This window comes from Pan troglodytes, chromosome 1 (genome assembly GCF_028858775.2).
Source record: "Pan troglodytes isolate AG18354 chromosome 1, NHGRI_mPanTro3-v2.0_pri, whole genome shotgun sequence".
Classification (NCBI taxonomy): domain Eukaryota; kingdom Metazoa; phylum Chordata; class Mammalia; order Primates; family Hominidae; genus Pan; species Pan troglodytes.
In genome coordinates this window covers 219,819,079-219,841,228 of record NC_072398.2, presented here as the reverse complement: position 1 = coordinate 219,841,228, position 22,150 = coordinate 219,819,079, and the positions used below count along the sequence as shown (strand labels likewise).

General features: G+C 55.4%; 1 protein-coding gene across 4 annotated transcripts in view; it reads left to right on the top strand.

Moving 5' to 3' along the window:
• TNFRSF1B (TNF receptor superfamily member 1B) overlaps positions 1 to 22,150 on the top strand; it is a 42,050-nt gene that overhangs the window by 896 nt on the left and 19,004 nt on the right. For all 4 annotated transcript variants that reach the window (XM_016954237.4, XM_016954230.4, XM_016954222.4 and 1 more), the window contains exon 2: positions 20,776 to 20,875. In XM_016954237.4, coding sequence (XP_016809726.1) covers positions 20,776 to 20,875 — 100 coding nt within the window. The remainder of the gene's footprint in view (positions 1 to 20,775; positions 20,876 to 22,150) is intronic.

Genomic DNA, 22,150 nt, shown 5'->3' with positions numbered 1-22,150 from the left:
GAGGGAGGTCTGGGCTGGTAATCGAGCAAGGCAAATGAAGTCTCCGGGGGCCGCAGGAAAATGGAGACAGCAGAAACCCTAGGGCTCCTATTCAATATGAACGTCACTCCCACAATAGCAACGGTCGTACAAGGGACTGTGCACCCTTTGCCTGTTTTTGACTGTCTCCTGGTCTGGTAACATGGGTTAACCCCATTTTTTTTTTTACTGTCTCCATGGTTTGGTAAGATAAGATAAACCATTTTTTAGAGAAGGAAAACTGAGGCTCAGAGAACTTGTATTTCATGGAAGGGTCTGGGGGGAACTCTTCCTCCAAAGGGGGCCTCTCCTGCCTTCGGCCCCTGTGCCCTGAGGCTGCGGGGAAGGTGGGCGTTCATCCTTCCTCAGAGCCGCCCCTGATGGACACATGGCCCATCTGCCCCCATCTGACATCTTGACCGAGGAGGAAGGTGGGAGGTGGCACTGGCTTCTGTGGTGACATAAGGTGACTTGTTGATCTGAGGCCAGAGAGTCCAGTTCTTATGGGTGGAAGATGGGGGCTGTCAGACTAGAATTGACTCACCGACAGTGGGTGTCAGGAGTGGGTCCTGGAGAACTGCCCCAGAGTAAGTCCTGGGTGGCCTTTGGGTCAGGAGAGTCCCCACTCTAGGGCCGAGTGTGAGTTAGGGCCGAGTGTGAATGGGGACGACCGTGGTCCCCAGCTTGACTTTGGGGTCATGCCATATACTCTGGCCTCAGAGGGGGTCTTCCTGCCGCTGAGCTTGGGCCTGCCTGGGCGAACTCTGGGGTCATGTGAGCATGGGAGAGGGGTGTCAGGCACAAGGCTCAGCAGGACACCAGGCTGCAGTCCTGGAGTAGCTGGAGGAGGTTCCCTCCCACTTCCTTCCCTTCCTGACCAGCTCCTGCGGCAGCTCATATTCCCTCCTCCCTCATCCCTGGTCCCCACCACCCCACCCGGACTATTGCCGCAGCCTTGTAGCTGGTCTCCCGGCCCTGCCCCCTCTCCCGCTGATCCTTGGCAGAGAGACCCTTCTCAAGCATGAGGCACCTCTCTGTTTGCCTGGGGAGCCTCCTGTGGCTCCCAGTGGTTGAGGCAGAAACTCCCCTGGAGATCCCAGGCCAGAGTAAGGTACCTGAACTCTTCCTCGCGCCTCCCTGCACATGTGCTCCCCCGCCTCTGTAGAACTGATGATGGTCGTCGTGTGTGTCATTGTGCAAAAAGCATTGTCCGTGCCATCCCCTCTCCAAGGGACACTTCTTACCCCTATCCTTCAAGGCCTTCTGCAAATGCCATTCTCTCCAGGAAAGCCTTTCCTCATTCTCAGTTGGATTTGATCTTCTCTTTGAACTCCCAGGCCCTTTTGTTCCCTTTGAGGACAGATTGCATTCTGCTTTTTAATCTAGTTGTGTTTTATCCCCCTCAGTGGATGGAAGGTGTCTTCAGGGCCAGAACTGTGGGTTCCTCTTCCTTCTCATCAGTAGCATCGCCATAGCTCCTGATTTCTGAACACCCACTAAACACCAGGCACTGGGCTAGGTACTTTGTCACAAAATTTCACTGAAACCTCCCTTACAGCAACTCCCAAGAGGTGGGTGGTGCCGTTTGTCTTTAGAGATGTGGCAACTGAGGCGTTTCCCAGGATCACAGAGCTGGGGGCCGGGGAGCTGGGGGTGGGATTTGAATGCAGGTCTGCCTGATTCCCAAGCTCCTTTCACTGCACCCTCCCGGTGCCCGTATCTGCACTCATGCTCCCAGCCAGGCCCTCACACACAGTGGGTTCTCAGGATGGAAGTCAACTGAGCTGCAGAAGAAGCCCCCAGGAGACCTGAGCTAGCCATGGATGCAGCCGACTCACTGCCAGCAGGGCTTTTGCCCCGTTTAAAAGTCTTATTTGCCAGCTGGTATGGAAAACATCATTCATTCATTTAGCCATTTATTCATTTGACAAAGAAATGCCAGTAAACCTGGCAGTAGGTGAGTGCTTGGTGCCCTCTGATGGGGATGAGCAGGGTCTGGGCTGTCCGGGGAGGAGGATGAGGGGTCTCTGCCTGATGGGCCTGGCCCACCTACCCCTGGAAGTCTTGGTGCTGAGGTGCCACTGTTTGCCTCCTCATCGCCCAGGGCCTGGGCCCAGTTTGGGTTAGGGGAGAGGTTGAGGGCTCCCAGGCTGGATGTCAAAGAGGAGTTGGGTGATCTGGGGTACCTGCTGGCCCTAGGGGCTCTTCCCTTCTTCCACCACGTCTCTGTCTCTTTGCCCTCTGTCTGAAATCCCAGTGGGGAGCCTGTGTGTTGACTGAGGGTGTGGTCTGTTGGTCAGGCACCTCTTCAGAGGGCAATGGGTAGGTGGCCAGGCACCCTGAGGCAGGGCCATTCATTCATTCATTCCCCAAAGTTCATGGACACACCCAGCCCAGTGCCCAGCCCAGTGCCTGGCTCTGGGGACCTCAAGATGACTCCAGCCCCAACCCTCTAGGAGCTACACTACCAATAGGTCACAGACCTCACAGACCTGGGCTCTGTCCCAACTGCCCTTATGAGCTTAGCTGAGCTAGTAAGCCTATGTTCTCATCTGTGGTTGTGGAAAGTATTCCCTGCCTGGCCTTTGTCACAGAGCCATGGGTGTGAAAGGCTGAGAACCTGCCGGGCATTCTTACGTCAGAGGTGACCCTGCCATCCTGGCACCTGGCACAGTGGCTCCCCGTAGCACTGTCCCTCCCCACAGCTGGGTGACGCTTTATGGTCCTTACTATGCAATGTTTCCTGGAGGAGTAGCAGGGACGGTTGTGCGTGGGAAGGGGAAGAGTTTTGCCGGAGCCATGGCATGTATGTTACACCCGACTCTACACCAACTCACTTCTTACTTTTTTTCTGAGATGGAGTCTTGCTCTGTTGCTCAGGCTGGAGTGCAGTGGCGACATCTCGGCTCACTGCAGTCTCTATCTGCCTCTTGGGTTCAAACGATTCTCCTGCCTCAGCCTCCAGAGTAGCTGGGACTACAGGCATGCACCACCATGCCCAACTAATTTTTTTTTTTTTTGTATTTTTAGTAGAGTCAGGGTTTCACCATATTGCCCAGGATGGTCTTGGACCCCTGACCTAAGTGATCCTCCCGCCTCAGCCTCCCAAAGTGCTGGGATTACAAGCATGTGCCACTGTGCCTGGCCCGTTCTCACTTCTTCTTCTTTTTTATTTAATTTTTTTTTTATTGAGATAGAGTCTTACTCTGTCACCCAGGCTGGAGTGCAGTGGCCCAATCTCTGCTCACTGCAACCTCCACCTCCTGGGTTCAAGCAATTTTCCCACCTCAGCCTCCCAAGTAGCTGGGATTACAGGTGTGTGCCACCATGCCCGGCTAATTTTTCCTTTTTTTCTTTTTTTTTTTTTTTTTTTTTTTTTTAGTAGAGACCGGGTTTTGCCATGTTGGCCAGGCTGGTCTCGACCTCCTGAACTCAAGTGATCCACCTGCCTCGGCCTCCCGAAGTGCTGGGATTATAGGCGTGAGCCACCCCACCCAGCCCCATTCTCACTTTTAAGCCATGCTTTTCTGTCCTCAGATGTGCTGCACACACACCTGCTCCAGGGCCTTTGCACTTGCTTTCCCCGTCACCTCCAATACTCCTCCTGCTGACGTCTCTTGGTCTCCTTCCCTCGCTTCCTTCTGCTGAAGTAGACAATCCTGCCTGTAGGTGCTCCCTGCCAGGCACTCTCACTCCCTGACCTGCTTTGTATTCCTGTATAATGCTCTTGACCTATTCTATTTATTTCACTTTTATTATGTCTTCCCACAAGATTGTAAGTACCGTGAGGACAGGGACTCATTCACTACTGTAGACTCTAGCCTGGAATAGGGTTTTCCAGTCAGTGCCCCTGACTTTAATTCTTTGTTGTGGGGCTGTCCCGTGAGCTGTAGGATGTTTAGCGGCATCCCTGGCCTCTACTTATTGGATGGCAGTAGCGCCACCCTCCCTCGTGACAAAAATATCTCCAGATATTGCTAAGTGTCCTTTGGGGATGGGGGATTGCCCCTGATTGAGAACCACTGGCCTAGGACAGTGCCTGGCACATAGTAAGTGTTCAAAAAATATTCATCTGACCTTGACCTTGATAATGGCCCTGTTTTACAGATGAGACGGGGGTTTGAAAAGTCAGTGGTGGCAGGGTGGGGTTCTGTTTGCCTCCATCTCTTGGAGTATTTTTCTGGGCTCCTCTTCCCATTGAGTGGTGTCTGCTGAGGTTAGGGGTCCTCTCCCCAAATTGCTCACCCCCTCGACATCCCTCGTGTAGTGAGGGATGGGGACACTCACTGACGGTGACTCAGGGCCCCAGAATGCATGTGATTTACCCAGAAGCGGGCAAGGAGGGAAGCTGGGGTTTGGGGTGCCGGGGGTGAACAGGAACAAAGGAGAGGCGCTGTGGCTCCCCGTTCTGGACCCTCGTCTGGGCACAGGGAAGCAGCACTGATGACTCTGGGGAAAGGCCCCGGCCTCTGAATCAGATAAACCTCAAGTCGCTGCTCTGCTGTTTTACTGGCCGTGTGACCTGGGCAAGTCTTTCTATCCCTCGGAGCCTCTGTGTTCTTATCTGTAAAATGGGAGTAATCCTAGCCTCACGGGCTGGCTGTCAGGATTAAAAGTGCTTTCTAATCCTGGCATTGGCAGCTATTTGAGCCATTGGTGGCTTTGCAGGTCTGACCCGACTCTCTGGGCCATGGGGTGGTGCTCGGGCCTAGGTGGGGACCCCTGTGGAGTCAGACTGTCTGCTCTGAGCCCCAGGGCCCGGAAGCTTGGGTGGCAGCCCTGCAGTTGCCCAGAGTTCCTGTCTAAGTGGCTTTGTTGCCCATCATCTCAGAGAGCAACTTCTTTCCTCCCTGCCTTTTCCTGTCTGTGCTTCTGCCCCAGTGCCCCCTGGCTGGGCTCTCATACCCACTGCTTGACAGCCTGGTCTTAGGACACCGTATTGTGGCAAAGGCTGTGGGGTCAGGATATCCCCTCCCCTCCCTTTGCCACCCCTTTTAGTGAGTAACAGGTGCTGTGTGTTTTGGGGATGAGTGAAGGGTACATTTGGTGAAGCACAGAGAGAGTGCACAAGGCTTCAGTTTGCAAGATGGGCACGGGAAGATTCCAGGCCATCTCCAAAACCTCTTCCATCTCCAACCTCTGTGCTGCTGAAGGTTCTGTTTACTTGTGACCCTGAGAAGGGGATGCCCTGTGGGGGCTCTTCTGAGATCATGCTGTCCATTTTCCTGCCTCCAAGTGACTTCTAAGACAGCATGGCTCTGAGGAAGGAGCACTGACTTGGGTGTTGGGAGATCACAGTTCCCATCTGAGCACCGTCACTGGCTTGCTGTGCTACCTTGCTTGGGTTACTTAACCTCTCTGGGCCTAAGCATCCCTATCTATGAAACCTAACAGCCCTGGTTCCAATGCTTTCCTAGAATATTGGGGAAGTGTCGGCTTTGAGTATACTTGACAAAGGCCACAGATTGGGGGTGGGGTATCTAAAAGTCCACAGGAAGGAGAGCCCAGGACTCCCCACTGTCAATATCTTGGTTCCCCAGCTTCTCCTCTTCTTGCTGACCTCAATCTCACTTGCTTTGGGTGGATTGATTTCCTGACTCAGGCTCCAGGGCCATCAAGAATTCACGGCTGCCTTTCAGCCTTCATGAAGGACATGGTGGAGCTCCTTAGGCAGAACTGGGGTTTGTGGATGTCCTGCCTCTCTGCCCCTTGGTACCTAGGTGGCACCTTTTCAAGTTCGGGAGCTAGATCCTTTCCCCTTCCCCACACCGTAGGAAAGTCCTTACTGTAGGCAGGCGCTGCAGAGCCTGCTGTCTGGGAACCCACAGGTTCAAGGAAGCCTTGAGCAGGAAGGGCGTTTTCCTGGAAGAAGCCCTTTGTCGCCGGTAATGGGTGCAGGCTGCTCTGACCCGGTTCTGAGTCCTGCCCGCTTCCCGGCCTAGGGCTTTGGGCCTTGATCACCTCTGCTGAGTAGCTGACCGCGGGGCTGGGGCTCTGATGCTCAGGACCCACCTCTCTGGGACCCACAGTCTTTTTCCACTGTGGCGTGTAGTGATGTCACAGGTGGCAGTGATGTCACTGTGGTTTGAGGTACTTGGCTGTGAGCCCCGGAGGAGGAAGTGTCTGTTCGCTGATGGGGGGTTGGAAGAGATCATTGACTTCTGCCCCAAGCGTGAGCCCCAAGTGTGCAGGGGGGAGTGCGGGGGGAGGGCTGTTGGTGGCGCATCCCAGGGCTCTGGCTCTGCCCTTGCATCTAGCCTGTCTTTCCTGTGGGCTGTGACAAGCCACCCTGCATCTCTGAGACTCCATATCTTCTTCTTCGTCTTCTTCTTCTTTTTTTTTTAGATGGAGTCTGGCTCCGTTGCCCAGGCTGGAGTGCAGTGGCGTGATGTTGGCTCACTGCAACCTCTGCCTCCCAGGTTCAAGCTATTCTCCAGCGTCAACCTTCCAAGTAACTGGGATTACAGGTGTGCACCACCACACCCGGCTAGTTTTTGTATTTTTAGTAGAGATGGGGTTTCACCATGTTGGCCAGGCTGGTCTCGAACTCCTGACCTCAAGTGATCTGCCCGCCTTGGCCTCCCAAAGTGCTGGAATTACAGGCGTGAGCCACTGCGCCCAGCTTCCATTTCTTCTTTGAAGAGTAGGAGGGGTTGGAATTGTCACCCTGGAGGTTCATGGTTGCTAGATTATTGATTCTGTTGCTGGATTCAGGAGACCTGTTAGCTGGCTAGTTCACAGCAAGTATTGGGTGTTTGGAGGGGGGCTGCAGAGCCCCTTCTCAGGCCCCAGGAGGGCCAGCTGCCCTCCCTACCCCTTCTTTTGGACACTAGTGGGCATGTTCTGCTGGGAAAACAGACAGTGTAACCTGACTTCGAGGGCTGCAGGCTGAATCTCTTTCAGACGTACTGGCTCCTTGAGAGGCCTAGCAGATCTCTACTCTGTGGGTCCCTTTCGGAGCTGGGGCTCAGGTTTGACCCAGCCACTCTGACCGGAGACAGCGCAGAAATCACCAGGAGCATTTGTTTGTTTTCCTTTGCTGTCCAGACAGTGGCCCACCGTCTGCTTCAGTCTGAACGTGGCCCTGCACTAGTGAGACTGATGTGGCCACAGGTTCAGAGAATCAGTGCGCCTGAGTGGGAGAGCAGAGCGGGAGGGGATTTGGAGGCAGGCAGGCTGTGGACAGGGAGGAGGGCGGTCATCTTCCGAGCTGTCAGCGGGAGGCCTTCTTGAAGGTCTTTCAGGAGCAAGGCCAGAGGCCGTGGGAGTGGGCGGGGCCTGGGGCTGGGAGTCAGGGGTCTGAGGCCTCATCTTGGCCCGGCCTCTGCTTCCGGGAGAACTTGGCCAAATCCCTTCTCCTTTCCGAACCTTGGTGGCCCCAGCTGTCACTTGAGATTAGCAAGGACCTCCCTGGTCCCAGCAGGAGTGAGTGGCTTTGGGCAGGGGGTGGAGTGCAGATTGCACTGCCACGTCACCCAGCTCAGAAGGCCCAGGTGTGGTCCAGCTGTGGACTTGACTGTGAACTCCTGGGGAAGGGCTCTGGTCCTTTGCCTCAGTTAGCGGGCCCCCCACCAGTGCCCTGGGTGCCCCTGCTGGCCCCTCCTCTCGCTGACCCCAGCCCCAGTTTCTGGCTGCAACTCACAGAGGCCCCAGGCTCCTGTGGCCCCATCACCAGCAGCTCCTGCTGTCATTTCCTGAGCCTCGCAAGCCCCTAATCCTGCTCCTTCCTGTCCTGCCCCTCAGCTCCCTCAAGCCCCACTCCTGCATCCCATTCTCCCTGGACATCACCCCTCCCACCCCTTGGCTCAATTTCCTTCCTGTCGTGGCTTGGTCCTTTGGTCATTGCCCTGGTCTTTTCTTGTCCCCTTCCTGATTCTGCCCTTCTCCAGGCCCACACAGGGAACCTCCTAACCGCTGAGCCCTGAAAGGTAGGCGGGTTTAGGATGAGTGGCTACAGGGAGGAGAATGGTGTGGGGAGAGAGATATGGGGGAAAGACTATTAGGGGACAGGCCGGGCACGGTGGCTCACGCCTGTAATCCCAGCACTTTGGGAGGCCAAGGCGGGCAGATCACTTGAGGTCAGGAGTTGGAGACCACCCTGGCCAACATGGTGAAACCCTGTCTCTACTGAAAAAAAAAAAAAAAATTAGCCAGGCGTGGTGGTGTGCACCTGTAGTCCCAGCTACTTGGGAGGCTGAGGTATGAGAATCACTTGAACCCCAGAGGCGGAGGTTGCAGTGAGCTGAGATCGCACCATTGCACTCCAGTCTGGGTGACAGAACGAGACCCTGTCTCAAAAAAGCAAAACAAAACAAAACAAAACAAAAACCGAATATTAGAGGACAATGTTAGACTGTTCCAGCTGTCCTAGCTGGAGCCAAAGGTTTGTTGGGGACAGTGACAGCAGCACACGAGGCTGTAAGTTTAGGGCCAGTTTATGGAGGAGTAATACCAATTACATTGAGAAAACTGTAGCAACTATAATTTGGGAGGAATTTTCTAAATACTTTACATGTGTTATTTAATCTTCCCATCAGCCCCAGGAGGTATGTGCATTTATCAGTCCCATTCTACAGATGAAAAGACTGAGGTCTATGAACTCCTTTATTTAAAAACAAAACAAAACACCCTCAAGGCTGCCTGCTAAGAGGGGAGGAGTGTGGATTCAAGCCAGCATCCTTATTCCAGTGTCCATGCTCTCAGCCACCACACACACACTCCTATCAGGAGTTGGGGCAGTGGGGAGCCATTATAGTTTTTGAGCAAGAGAGTGACAGGGCAAAGATCACTGTGGCCTCAGTGTGAAGCACAGATGAGATGGAGAGACTGGAGGCAGGGAGGCCCATGAGGAGGCTGTCAACATGGTTCAGGTGACAGCTCTGGGTTGGTGAAGAAGCAGAGAACAGGAAGGAAGGGGTGAGAGGCTTGAGGGAGGAGGAGGAAGCCTTTGGACTGGGCCGTGGATATAGGGTGGGAACATAGGAGGTGAGGAGCATGCTCTCTCCACCCGCTTTTTGCAACATGCGGCCTCTCTGGCCTTAGCTCTGCCTGGCCTGAGCCGTGAGCCCAATGGACCGATTCTGTTTTTTTTTTTTTTTTTTTTTTTTGAGATGGAGTCTTGCTCTTGTTGCCTAGGCTGGAGTGCAGTGGTGTGATCTTGGCTCACTGCAACCTCTGCCTTCTGAGTTCAAGCGATTCTCCCACCTCAGCCTCCCAAGTAGCTGGGACTACTGGCGTGCGCCACCACGCCTGGCTAATTTTTTGTATTTTTTTTTAGTAGAGATGGTGTTTCGCCATGTTGGCCCGGCTGGTCTTGAACTCCTGACCTCAGGTGATCCACCTGCCTTGGCCTCCCAAAGTGCTGGGATTACAGGCGTGAGCCACCGTGCCCGGCCCCAGTGGACTGATTCTGGTCAGCGTCAACCCCATTTGTCCCTGGAGCTTTTGCAGTCGGTCACAGGGCCAGCCTGGTCCTGGTCACCGCTGGCTGGTTACCCCGGCTGGGTTGGGCAGGAGTCTGGGCAGGGCTGGTTGCTCATCTCAGGTATGAAATTGGCTGCACCCCCACTGGTGTGGGGGAGCAGGATTCCAGTGCCTGCCTGGCGCTGCTACCCCTGTGCCTCCAGACCCCTCGAGCTCCTCCCAGACCTTTGGCTTCGTTGACTGTGAGGTGGAAACAAAAGGGCTGCTCTCTGTCACTTTCCCTAGGGGCGGGCAGATGCTGGCAGGGCACAGAGAGCCGAGGGCTAAGAGCTGACATTTAGCCTGGCTACTCAGGAGACTGAGGCAGGAGAATCGCTTGAACCTGGGAGGCGGAGTTTGCAGTGAACCGAGATCGCGCCATTGCACTCCAGCCTGGGTGACAGGGTGAGACTCTGTCTCCAAAAAAAAAAAAAAAGAGCTGACATTTAGCGGGTGCTTCTTGGGTGCGATGCGCAAGAGACCGATGCATTAAATACACAGAGTGCCCTTCCTTGTCACAGCTACCTGGGGGCAGGGGAACATTATCCCCATTTTACAGAAGAGGCCTTTGAGGCACAGAGATTAAGTGACGTACTTAGGGTTTTGCAGCTCACTAGAGGCAGAGCCAAGACTCCACCCCAGGTGGCCAGGCTCCTGAGCGCTATGCCTACCTCACCCTCCAATGAGGTGGTGGTGGAGGAGACCGTGAGCCGCTGTCACCTGAACACTGGTGCACTCAGTCTGCTGCTCTGAGGACGCCGCCCCCTCTCTTTGTAAGTCCATTTCCTGCCCATTTCTCATGCTAGCTCCAGCTCATTTCAACTAATTGAAAATTAAAACTTTGCTTCTGTTGAGCAATTCGGCATCTATGAGACGCCAGCTGTGGGCTGTGTGCTGGCTGTGTGTAGGGCGATGAGTAGCAGAAGCACGGGTGACACTGAGCTCTTTCCACTGCCGGGCATGGTGCCAAGCACGCCACGTATACTGACTTCATGAATCATAAAGCCCTGTGAAGGGGGCACTGTTTCTGTCGCCATTTTATAGATGATAAAGTGGAGGTGAGGGAATGGCAGAACTGGGATCAAAGCCCACGTGTCTGTGTCTGGCTCAGCGCCCATACAAGGGTGTCAAGGTTGCGGGGAGGCACGAGGGAACCAATAATTAACCAAAAACTGGTCGGGTGTGGGCAGTATAGAGATGCACCCGGGTTGTCACAGGAGCCCCTAGGAGGGACCTCTGACCTCCCTGAAATGATGGCAGAGGGAACTCTTGAAAGAAGCTGAGAAGTCAGCACTGCCAGGTCGGGGGTGGCGGGTCAGGACGTTTGGGCAGAGGCAGCAGCAGTACGGGCATGGAGAAGGGGGTGGAGGAGCCAGGTGCTGCTTTGTGTTGTGGCAGCAACAGGTGAGTGATGAATACAGGTGGGAGATGCTGGCAGGGGCTAAGGAGGTTGTGCAGGTGGTGGCAGCCGCTGGAAGCTTTTAAGGAGAGTCAGGCTTGATTGTAGGAAGGGGGCTTAGGTCCATCTGAAAGGGACAGAAGGCTGGGAACCAAGACCAAGGAGCCTGCAGCTGGCAGGAGATGCTGAGGGCAGCGAGGAGGAGGGGTCGTGGGAGATGGAGCAGGCGACATCAGCAGGCCCCTTGGAGGGTGACAGCGGGAGAGGCTGGGGCGTCTCTCATTAGACTCAGGGTTCCTTGCAGGCAGGGACCATGCCCGGCGTCTTTGTACCCTGGCATTTAGCACAAAGCCTGGCTCCAAGAACCGGATACCAGCCCAGTCTTCCTGTCTGCCCCCAGCTCATTTCTAAAGCAACATCACAGGCAGCGAGTCGGGAGTGGGATGTGTCACCCCCGGGTTGCCTGCCTGTGATGTGGTCAGTCCTTCCTAACGCGGATGCCATTCCTCTCCGTGACGGCAGACGGGCCTCCGCTGTCACTGGCCCTGGCGTCGATGTGACGACCTGGCCTGATGTAGCTGCACCCTGCAGTCCATGGGGCTCCTGTGAACCCCCAAGGTTGAGACCCAAATGCCTCTGCTGCCTCCCACCACGCCCTAGGGGCCCCGCGACCCGCCATGCAAATGATGTGGTTTCCGCATTGCTTGAAGAGGGTTTCCGCTGTGTGGGGGTCCCTGGGTCCTTGGGCAGATACCTCTGCCCCTCCCCACAGCTTTGGCACCTGCCCTAAGACCCTGGAGACCCTTTTGCCTGGGAGAGTCACTGAACCACCTGCCCCTGCTCACAATGTGTTCATAGAAGAGTCACTCCCCTCTGTGGGCTCCTTGTCTGTAAAATGAGGGAGCAGGACAAGATCACAGGGTACAAAACTGTCAGAGGGCACAGAGGCTGATGTTGCTGCCATCAGCTCCTGGAGTGCCGCTCACTGGCTGCATGACCTTGGACAATTTGCACGAAATCTCCCAAGCCTCAATGTCTGCATCTGTAAAATGGATCATCCTGATCTCATTGCGTTAGTGCTAGGATAAAATGAAGAGAAGGTATATGAACGTGCCCAGTACTGTGCCTGCACACAGTAGGTACTTTTCCTGGATCTGAACAGTCTCTGTTCTTCCAGCTCTGTGTAAAGGCTTGATCTCGACCCCTAAAGCCTGAAGCTTCTCCCTGTGGCCACCTCCCCGCCGCATCATCTTCCGTTCTCAGCGGGTGGATCCCTGCCCAGGGGGGACCCCCTGGGGAAGGCTGGGAGCATGACCTCTTCCCAAGGGTACGGCACCTAAAAGGGATCTCCGGAACATTGAAAAGCCATGAAGGCCGGGCACAGCGGCTCACGCCTGTAATCCCAGCACTTTGGGAGGCTGAGGGAGGAGGATCGCTTAAGGCCAGGAGTTCAAGACCAGTCTGGACAACATAACAAGACCCGGTCTCTTTCTATAAATGAAAAAATAATAATAAAGCCATGAAGATCCCCAAAGAAGGCTGTGCTAATGGCGGCCAGAAGAGCAGAGGGCACCACAGATGCCGTGCTTTCAGCTTTTTCCTTCTCCCCCAGGCCTCCCTTCTTTCCTTCCTCTCTCGCTATTTATAAATAAGAGAAGGCATTGAGGGCCCCCACCTCGGGTACTTGCAGGGCCTTGGCCTGGGAACAGGACAAGCAGCAAGTCAGTTGACCCGGGGTTGCTCAATTCCCCAAGAGCTGACGCAGACTCCAGAATCAGACCTGCCCTGGTCCCCTGGCCCTGCCCCTTACCAGCTAAGGGCTCCAGCAGAGTCCTAGTCTTGAGCGAATCTTATACCTGCAGCCCTGTCCACCAGCTGTGCTTCCTGAGTCCTCCAGGGTGAGGGGGCGTGGGGTCAGAAGAGAGGGGACAGTGTGCAGGGAGGGTGGAACCTGACTGACCGGGTCAGCCTTACTCTTCCAGCGGGGTCTTGTCTTCCTGGAGCTCAGCCCTCGGCAGCTCTGAGAAGCTCACCTTCTTGCAGGCTCTCACAGCCGCATCGTCCTCTGGCCGGGCTGCTCACAGACCCCGGCCCCCGGGTTTTGTCCACTCACCCAGACTCTGTTTTGGGGTCACATTACCCTTCCAGTGTTCCTCTGAGCAAAGTCCCTGTGAGTTAGCCCAAGGTCCCTGTCAAGGAGGACCACATCTGGCCTGTCGCACTCTTCTCCTTTGCCCCACCGAGGCCTCTGTCACACTGTCACAGCAGCGGGCCTTCCATGGTCTCCCCATGTAAGGCTTCCTGAGGAACGGGCCTGGTGCCGGCCTGGGGGTGAACTGCCAGCCCCAGGAGTCACAGGTCAGCTTCCCCACACTTGCCCTGGAGGCAGGATGGAGGCCCCCTCCTTTGCAAGGCCCACACGGGCCATCTAACACCCCACTAAAGCCGGGCAGTTCGCTGCCCTGGGGTGTGTTCTCGCCTTGCCAGTTCTTGGCTAAAACCAAGGCAGGAAGAGCCCAGTTCCCATGTTCTGTAACATGGGTCTATGACCAGGGCCCTTGCAGCGCCCCCATGGAGCCCCCAGGAATCTGGGAGAAGATGATGAACCCAAGTGAGGACCTCCCCGGGGGCCTTTGCTCCTCACAAGAACCCCTGGAGGAGACAGGGCAAGGAGTACGACTCCCATTTTACAGGTGACAATGCCGAGGCTCAGAGAAAGTCCATGACACCCCCAAATCCCCCGGACCTACTACCCTGACCTCCTGGCGGTGCACAGAGCATGCCACGCACCTCTCCATATGCACATAGACCCTCTAACCTAAGTCAGCGCCCCTTCTACAAGGCCGGTGTCCAGCACACCTGGGAAACGGGACATTTCAGGCCCTTTCCTCTCAGAAGTCGCCTGCTCGGGCTGCCCTCCCTGGGGGGAAGGGGATGGGGGCAGAAGCTGAGCATGGAAGCCCCCGCTAATCCACCCTCTGCTCTCTCCAGAGGCCCAGGACCAGCCCAACTCTGCCCCACATCCCAGCCCCCACCTCCCAGCTCGTGCTGTTTCTCCACCTCTCATGTGGATGGGCCACACACCACCCAGCACCCCTGAGGTCTGGTGAGGGACTGAGCCTTCGACACCCATCCTTAAGAACCCAGAGCTGGTCCTTTTGCTTAGAGCATCAACCAGGCCCACACTGTCATTTTACAGGCAGAGAAACTGAGGCACAGAGAACCTGGTTACTGCCCACAGCAGAGGGGACACCTGAGTGAGGACGCAGAGGATCTTTGGGGTAGGGGCGGGCCTTGGGGTTGAGACCCAGTCTTCCTGGCCAGGGAGGAAACACAGGACTGGAGGTGAGGAGGCCTCTTTGAGGCTAGTTTCTTCATCTGTAACTTGGGAATAACAATAGGACTGGCCTCAGGGGGACCAGGGGAGGATTCAGAGAGGCTATGATGCTGGGACAGCTCTTCGTGATGACTGGCATGAAGCAGGCTTCTAGTAGATGCTCTACTGCTGCTTTCGTTCTCACCCTCACCCACCCGCTCTGGGCCCACTGCCCTGACCTCCTGACCAAGCACTGAGTGTGCCAAGGGCATCTCCCTGTCTCCCCGGCCCCGCACCTCGTGTCACCCTTTTCCTTAGCTCTTATCACCACCTTGAATTCTCTATTGAACGTGCATGTGTCTCCCCAGCTAAGATGACAACTTCCCGGGGGCAGGGATTTGATTTGTTCAATGCTACTGTTTACCCAGCACCTACAACACTGGGTGCTCAGCACGTCTGTTGAATGAATGAATGAATGAATCACTGCTTTCACCTTTGCCCCTGACTTTCTCCATGGACCACGGACAAGTGACTTGATCTCCCTGAGCTGTGAAATGGGGCCATTCACACCAGCTTTTTAGGGTGGAACTAGGATTTTATACAGTGCCTGCCATCTGGCCTGGCACATAGTAGGTGCTTAGCAAATATCCCATTGTTTTCCTTCCTCCCCAGAGGGCCAAAGCCAAGACCTGGAGGAGCAACAGGGTGGGGGTCTAACCCCTGGGTGACAGAGACAGCTCCCATCTGGGATGGAGGCTGCATGGTGGGAGGAGCTGCTGAGGTTGGGCCGTTCAGCTTTGGGGCCCTTGGAGTCCTGGGTCTGTGTGGAGGGGGAAGAGAAGCTCTCTGGGCCCCAAGAGAAGGGAGGCAGGACTGGGGGTGGCAAGGATTGCAGCTCTTCTGGGATAGCCTTGGGCACACTGCTTTGTTTCCCTGAGCACCTGCGAATGTCAGTGAGAAGACCAGACAGTGGGTCTAACACGCACAGTTGCCCCTGGGAGGTAGCAGGTGCTCGGTACCGATGAGCTACCGCTAACTGCAGGTGCTACCTGTCTTAGAGGAGGAAGCCCAATCTGGAGGAGGGGAAATGGGAGCTGTGGACCCAGATGGGAGGCGGCTCAGAGACTGTGGGTGGGCCCTGACGAGCTTCTTATCCATAGTCCTCTATCCGCTTGCCGCCATCCTGGCCCTGGCATGGCCCAAAGTCTCTGGGAGACCAGGGCAGGTGGCTTTGCCTTTTTCCATCTCTGTTATCTCATCTGTGAAATGGGCACAATCAGACCTGCCTCACCAATTGGAATATAGATTTAGGTGCAGTTTTCTTTTTTATTTCCTTTTATCTATTCTCTCTCTCTCTCTCTCTCTCTATGTATATATATATAGCTATCTATTGATATTTTCTATCATCCATCTATTTATCTTGTATCTACTTTCTATTATCTCTATCATCTATTTATCTAATCTATCTATCATCTATCTAGCTATCTTTCTATTTTATCTATCTATCTATCTATCTGTCTGTCTGTCTCTGTCTGTTTTATCTATCTAGCTATTTTATCTATTTTATCTATCTAGCTATCTATCTATTCTATCTATCTATCTATCTATCTATCTATCTATCTATCTACCTACCTATCTATCTACCTACCTACCTACCTACATATCTATCCATCCTCTCCGATTCCCTCACCACTGGGTCTCAGATTCCCTGCCTGTTAAATAAATGGTCAGTTAACCCTCATCAGTGATTTTCAATTTTTCACTTGAGGCCCCCATATTTTGGAAGATTGTAGTTTGCTGAACACGCTGACTGAATCAAGTACTATCCAACTTATTTCCTCATTTTAACATGTCAAAGATCCCCTGTGGGGTGAGTGGGGTGTGAATTGGAGCCTCCCCAATCCAAGGCACAGGAACTGGAAGCTTCTGTAGCCCTGCATTTCCTAGAGAATGCTTGCCATGTTTTGGGGACCTCCTGGGGGGCCCCTGTGCTGACCAGAGGCCGGCTCCCAGGGCTGTGGTTTGGGCCCAGCCCCCTGCTCCTGGGGACCGCTGCTGTGGAGGGAGTGACCTTTTGTTCTGCTTTGCCAAGGGGCTTTCTGTTCCTCATTGTTTAGCCATGACAAGGCTGTGGATTTTTTTTTTTTTTTTTTTTTTTCTGTCCAAGAGAACAAACAGGCCTGAAATTGCTCAAGGGAGCCGACCCCCTCTGCCAGCTACCGGGGGCTGGAGGCTCACAGAGCCAGGGAGGAAGTCCTACCCCCTCTGCCGGCTACCGGGGGGGCTGGAGCCACACAGAGCCAGGGAGGAAGTCCAGGGACGGTCACTCACAGCAAAGCCTCAGACAAGAGAGGAACCTGGAGGGGAGGAGGTGGGAGGCCACCACTCAGCCAGCCTGGGGACCATGGGAGTCCAGCTGCCTGCCGTTAGTGGCCAGGAGCCCTCGTCCATTGCGGCTCTTGAGAGCCCAAACTTGGCCACGGCAGGGCTCTTTCCCATCAGGCCCTTTGAGCCCTGATGGGAAACCCTTCCCCAGCCAGGGTGGGATTTCTTGCTGCCGCCTGGAGCCGCCCTGGCCCTGTGGTTCTCAGGCCCTGGAGGAGTAAGGGGTTCCCCTGGTTACCCCAAGGGCACTCGTGGGGATGAAGCCCGCGGGATGCAGGATTCCCACGAGACCTGTGCTGGCCACTGTGGGGGGTGGGGGGCTGCCAGGGAAGAGGTGCAGCCCCTGCCTGCCTCAGGGATGCGATCTGAGGGAAGAGGCAGCTGCGTCTGGGAGGCCGTTCGGTCGGAGGGGGGTAGGCACAGCCCCTGCCCTTGGGGAAGCGCCCAGCAGCAGCCTTCAGGGAAGGCAGTTTGGGGGTTTGCCGAGGGCCAGGAAGACCCTCTGCCGCAGTTAGTATTCGATGGAATGGCTTGTGCAGAGGGAGCTGCAGAAGCTGCCATTTCTCTGGGTTAGGGGCTCCCACAGCCTTTGGATGCCGGGTCTCGGCCATGAGCCCCCTCCGCCACCCCTCCCCCAGGTCACCTTGCTCAATCCAGGAGGCTGGATGATCAGAGTGTGTTCTGCAAAGGAGCGTGAGAATCACTGGGGAGATTTCCTTTTTCTTTTTCTTTCTCTTTTTTTAATGGTACAGCTTCCTGGGCCCACCCCTGAGATTCTGCACTTGTTTGGGGAGTGGGTGTTGGCTTCATGACAGGCACCCCTGGGTGCTTTGGACACAGGCAGTGAGCTCCCCCCACACTGTGTGAACCCCTGAGAAGGCTTCTCCTTTTGTCTAGGATGCCTGGGAGTCTGCTCCAGCAGCAAACCGGGGAGGGGAGGGGTACTGGGACCGAGTGTGTGTGGCAGCACCGTGTCCAGGCAAACTGAGGCTCCAGACGGGGGTTACTTCTTCAGACCCTGTTATGCAGCATGGTTCCCACCGCCCGTGCCCAGAATTCACCAGAGCTGATGGGCCTGGGGTGGGCCTCCGGGGCAGGCCAGGGTGGAAAGTGCATCTGTGTTTGAGCTTTGCGGCCCTGGCGCTGGAGTTAGATCCCTACAGGAAAGGACATTGTAACCCAGCCCGTGGTTGAGACTAGCAGCTGCTGAGCACCTACGCCCTGCTAGGCTGTGGGGCAACAGCAAAGGGTAACCCCCAGCCTGCAGCCTCAGGGGGGCTTCCCATCTAGCGAGGGGCCCAGGGAGGCCATGAGGAGAGCCATGAGGGAGGAAGGTGGGGACTCTGGGCCTGAGTGACTCCTTCAGGGTGGGGTGCGGACAGGGAACCTTCAGGAGGGAGGGTACTGCCTGAGCAGGGCTCTTAAGGGACACGTGGAATTTGTTACAGGAAGCACCAGGCCATTCCAGGCATAGAAATCAGCTGGGGTGCAAAGGCCTGGGGGTCAGAAGAGTGGCAGATGGCTCCATGGCAGGAAGCCCCAGCTCCTCTGGGTCGTTCCCGCTGAGGGGTTCCAGCTGTTGGCACCGAGGGGTGCAGCCAAGGCAGGGTGGTGCTGCCTGCCAGGCTGAGGTGGGAGACAGCTGGGTTTCTAGCCCTGCTTGTCACTCGCTATAGGTGCAGCCAAAGGCTCAGCAGGCCCAAACTCTGGGCAGTCCTGACTCCCAGGCAGTGCTGTGAGGAAGGGGAGGAGGAGGCACACTGAACCCACCTGCCACGTTGGCTGGTGGAAATTTGGCCAGGTCTGCACTGGCCCAGCGGTGCTGGGTGTCGTGACTGGTGTCTGCTCTGACTGGCTTGTTGACAGCTGAAGTCCAGGATAGGTCCATGGCCACGTTGTGCTGGTTTGTTAAATATTTTTAGTATCTCCCCTGCTCCTATATGTTAGGTACTGGAGTCCAGAGAGGTTAAGGCACTTGCCTAAGGCCACACAGCCGCTAAGTGGTAGAGTGAGGATTTGAAACCCGTTCTTTCTGACTCCCTGTATCCTTATCTATGGAGAGGCCCCATGACTCGTTCGCTAAAGGTTATGGATCTCGATCTTGTACTGGCCACATGACTGCAGCTGGCAGTACAGTGGGGAGTGCGCCAGCCCTGGCTCTGACCTCCTAGAACTGCCCTTTGTTCATTTCCAGGTGACGCATCTGTGGGGGCCCCTGAAGGACTTGGGGTGTGTGTGTACACCCTCTTTGCTTGTACAGATGTGTTCACACCCATGTTTGCCTACATGTGAATGTCTCCATTCTGAGCTTGCTCTCAGCCTGGTAGAGGTGGCTAATTAATGCTTGTCCCTGAAAGCCTGGACTGCCAACCCCAGTCTTTCAGGAGAGAGGGCAGGACTCAGGGGCTTGCTCCCGGGGGTCCTGGGAAGGCACAATGGTGACAGTGCTGCAGCTCTGCACTCCTGGAGGGTCACTCAGAGACCCGAGAGAGGAGGGCTCTGCGTCTGCCCCTCTGTCCGGGGCTGTAGCTTCTCTGGGTGGCTTTGCTTTTCTCTTTTCTCCCCTCTTTTTTTTTTTTTCGAGATGGAGTTTTGCTCTGTCAATTAGGCTGGAAGTGCGGTGGCACGATCTCAGCTCACTGCAACCTCCTCCCAGGTTCAAGGGATTCTCCTGCCTCAGCCTCCAGAGTAGCTGGGATTACAGGCACATGCCACTATGCCGGGATAATTTTGTATTTTTAGTAGAGACAGGGTTTTGCCTTGTTGGCCAGGCTGGTCTCGAACTCTTGACCTCAAGTGATCCACCTGCTTCGGCCTCCCGAAGTGCTGGGATTACAGGTGTGAGCCACCACACCTGGCCCTCTCTCTCTTTTCATTCATCACATTGTTCATCTCTTCCCGGAGGCATCCAGCACAGTCTTTGAGACTGTGAGCTGTGAAGTCAGACAGGACCCAGGTCCAAACCCTTCTCAGTCACTTACCAGGTCTGGGACCTTGGGCAGGTGACCTGCCATCTCAGGCCTCGGTTTCCTGTTCTATAAAATGGCTGCAGTAGGGAAACCGTCTCCATCTTCATTGGGTGGTTGGGAAGTCTTGCTGAGACCACACACCTGTCTCAGGTAGGGTCTTCCAGAAGAAGAGCCTGAGGCAGGGATCTTTGTGAAAGTGGTTTACTAGGGAGGGCTCCCAGGAGAAGCAGGCAGGGCAGGTCAGGGGAGGGGGCTTAGCAGGGACGTGTTCACCAGCTTCAGCCCAACACCACGGGGGTGGCTCTGGACCATGAATTGTACCAGGGTGGGTCCCACCTTGAGGCTGTGGAGCATTCATTATCAGCCAACACCCACAGCAGCTGAGGGAGCGGTGCCCTGCTGGCAGCAGGGGTCTGAGTGGGGTGCAACAGCACCCACCAATTCGAGCAGCAGAAACGCTTAGAACAGTGCCTGGTACCTAGGCAGTGCTTCAAAAATGGCAACGATTGTCATGGTCATAACCAACATTCAGCTGATGAGTGCCGGCTCTACGGTGGGCCCCATGTGAGAGACTGAGGGTCTAGAGATGACAAGGCTGCCACCTCTGCTGTCTGCGTCACATGAGTGTGTGTGTACACATGTGTGTGCATACATACCCACAGGAGGTGGAAGGACAAGCAAGTAACCATTCCAGAACAATGAGGTGACTGTTAGAGGGGTCATAACCCTCGTTTAGAGAGAGCCGAGAGGAGGAGGAGGAGGAGCTTGAATTAGCCTCGGGTAGTCAGGGAGGGCTTCCCAGAGGAGGCAGCACTCATCTTGAAAGACAAAGGGATGTTTCAGGTGCAGGAGGGAAGGAGAGGTATCCTTGGCAGAGGGCAGCTTTGTGCTGAGAACCCCCGTTCTCTGTGACCAAGGCCACTGTCTTCTGGATATATGTCCCATGTAGTGTTAGGGGTCACCCAGCACTGGAGAAGGCCAGCAGAGTCAGTGCTTCTGCCTGCAGACATGACTAGGGTACACTGAGGTGGGGAGGCAGGGGAGGTAAAAGAAGGCACGAGCTCTCCTTCCTGTACCCTGCTCCAGGGGGAGAAACCTCCCCATCCATCATCAGTGCAGACTGGCAGGGGGAGGGCCAAACATTTGCAGGGCGGGGACCTGGGCATCAGGCATGGCAGAACCCAGGGGCGGCCCTGTTGATGGCAGTCTTCCCTTCTTCCTTCCAGGTGGCATTTACACCCTACGCCCCAGAGCCCGGGAGCACATGCCGGTTCAGAGAATACTATGACCAGACAGCTCAGATGTGCTGCAGCAAGTGCCCGCCGGGTGAGGGCAGCCGCGGGGGGACTCGGGGCCCATGCCCTGGAGGAGCGTGTGTGTACAGGGGCTGGGGCGCAAGAGCATGGCCCTTGATTCTTACTGAACTCCTAGTTCTATGCACTGGCCCATGCTCCCTGCTGCTTCTGGGCCTGTGAACATGCTGTTCCCTCTTCCTGGCACACTTCCCAACTCCCTTTCCCTGATTAACTCCGACTTGCCCTTTAGACCTCAGCTGAAGATGTCCCCTCTTCCAGGAAGGCTGCCTGCCCCATACTGCCCAGCCGGAGGAGGAGTGGGAGGAGGAGCCTCAATTAGCTCCTGGGGGAGTCAGGGAGGGCTGCCTGGAGGAGGCAGCACTCAGCTTGAAAGACAAGTGCTGCCTCCTTTGAGCTCTCACTGGCCTCTGATGTTCCCATGGAAGCTCTTTCCTTGCTGTGTGATTATAGCCCGGTCCCGCTTCCTGTTGCCTCCACTGTGTGCTCCTCTAGGGCAGAGATTGTGGCTTGTTTTCTGCTGAATCCCCAGCACGTGGCGCAATGCCATGTAGGCGCTCAGTGCATATTTGACTGACTCTGTGAATGCTTACCCATTTCACAGATGGTAGACCTGAGGCCCAGCCACAGTTGGTGGAGCTAGGTAGCCTGACTCCCGGTGCCCTCCATCTATTCATTTGTGTCTGTATTCATTCATGTCATGTTTATAAGGTATCTGCTGTGTGTTCTAAGTGCTGGGAATACACAGAGAGCAGGGCAGACAAAACCCTTGCCCTCGTGGAGTCTGCATTTTAATGGTGGAAGCAGACAGATAAATTAGGAGATGTGTTGTCCTGTCTATCTGTAAGTGCTGTAGAAAGACAAGGTCAGGTAAGGCGAGGGAGACAGAGCGGGACATACTGTTTTACACAGGGTGGTCTGGGAAGGTCTCTCTGAGGAGGTGACATTTGGGCAGAGCCCTGCAGGAGGTGAGGGAGCAGGTCATGCATGTATACAGGGAACAGTGTGCCAGGAGGAAGCAACAGCATGTGCGAAGGCCTTGAAGTCGGAGCCTGTTTGGTGAGTTGGAGGAACAGCAGGGCCAGCATGTGTGGCCCAGGATGAGCGAAGGCGAGTACGGTAGGGGAGGAGGAGGAAGGAGTGAGCAGGGACCATGGTAAGGAGTTTAGATTTTATTCTGTCTGGGAGCCAATGGAGGGCTTTGAGCCGTTACCTTGAGATGTAGGTGGGCATATGAGTACCTGTCACCGTCCCTAGCCATTTTAAGACACCCTAGGGAAAGTGACTC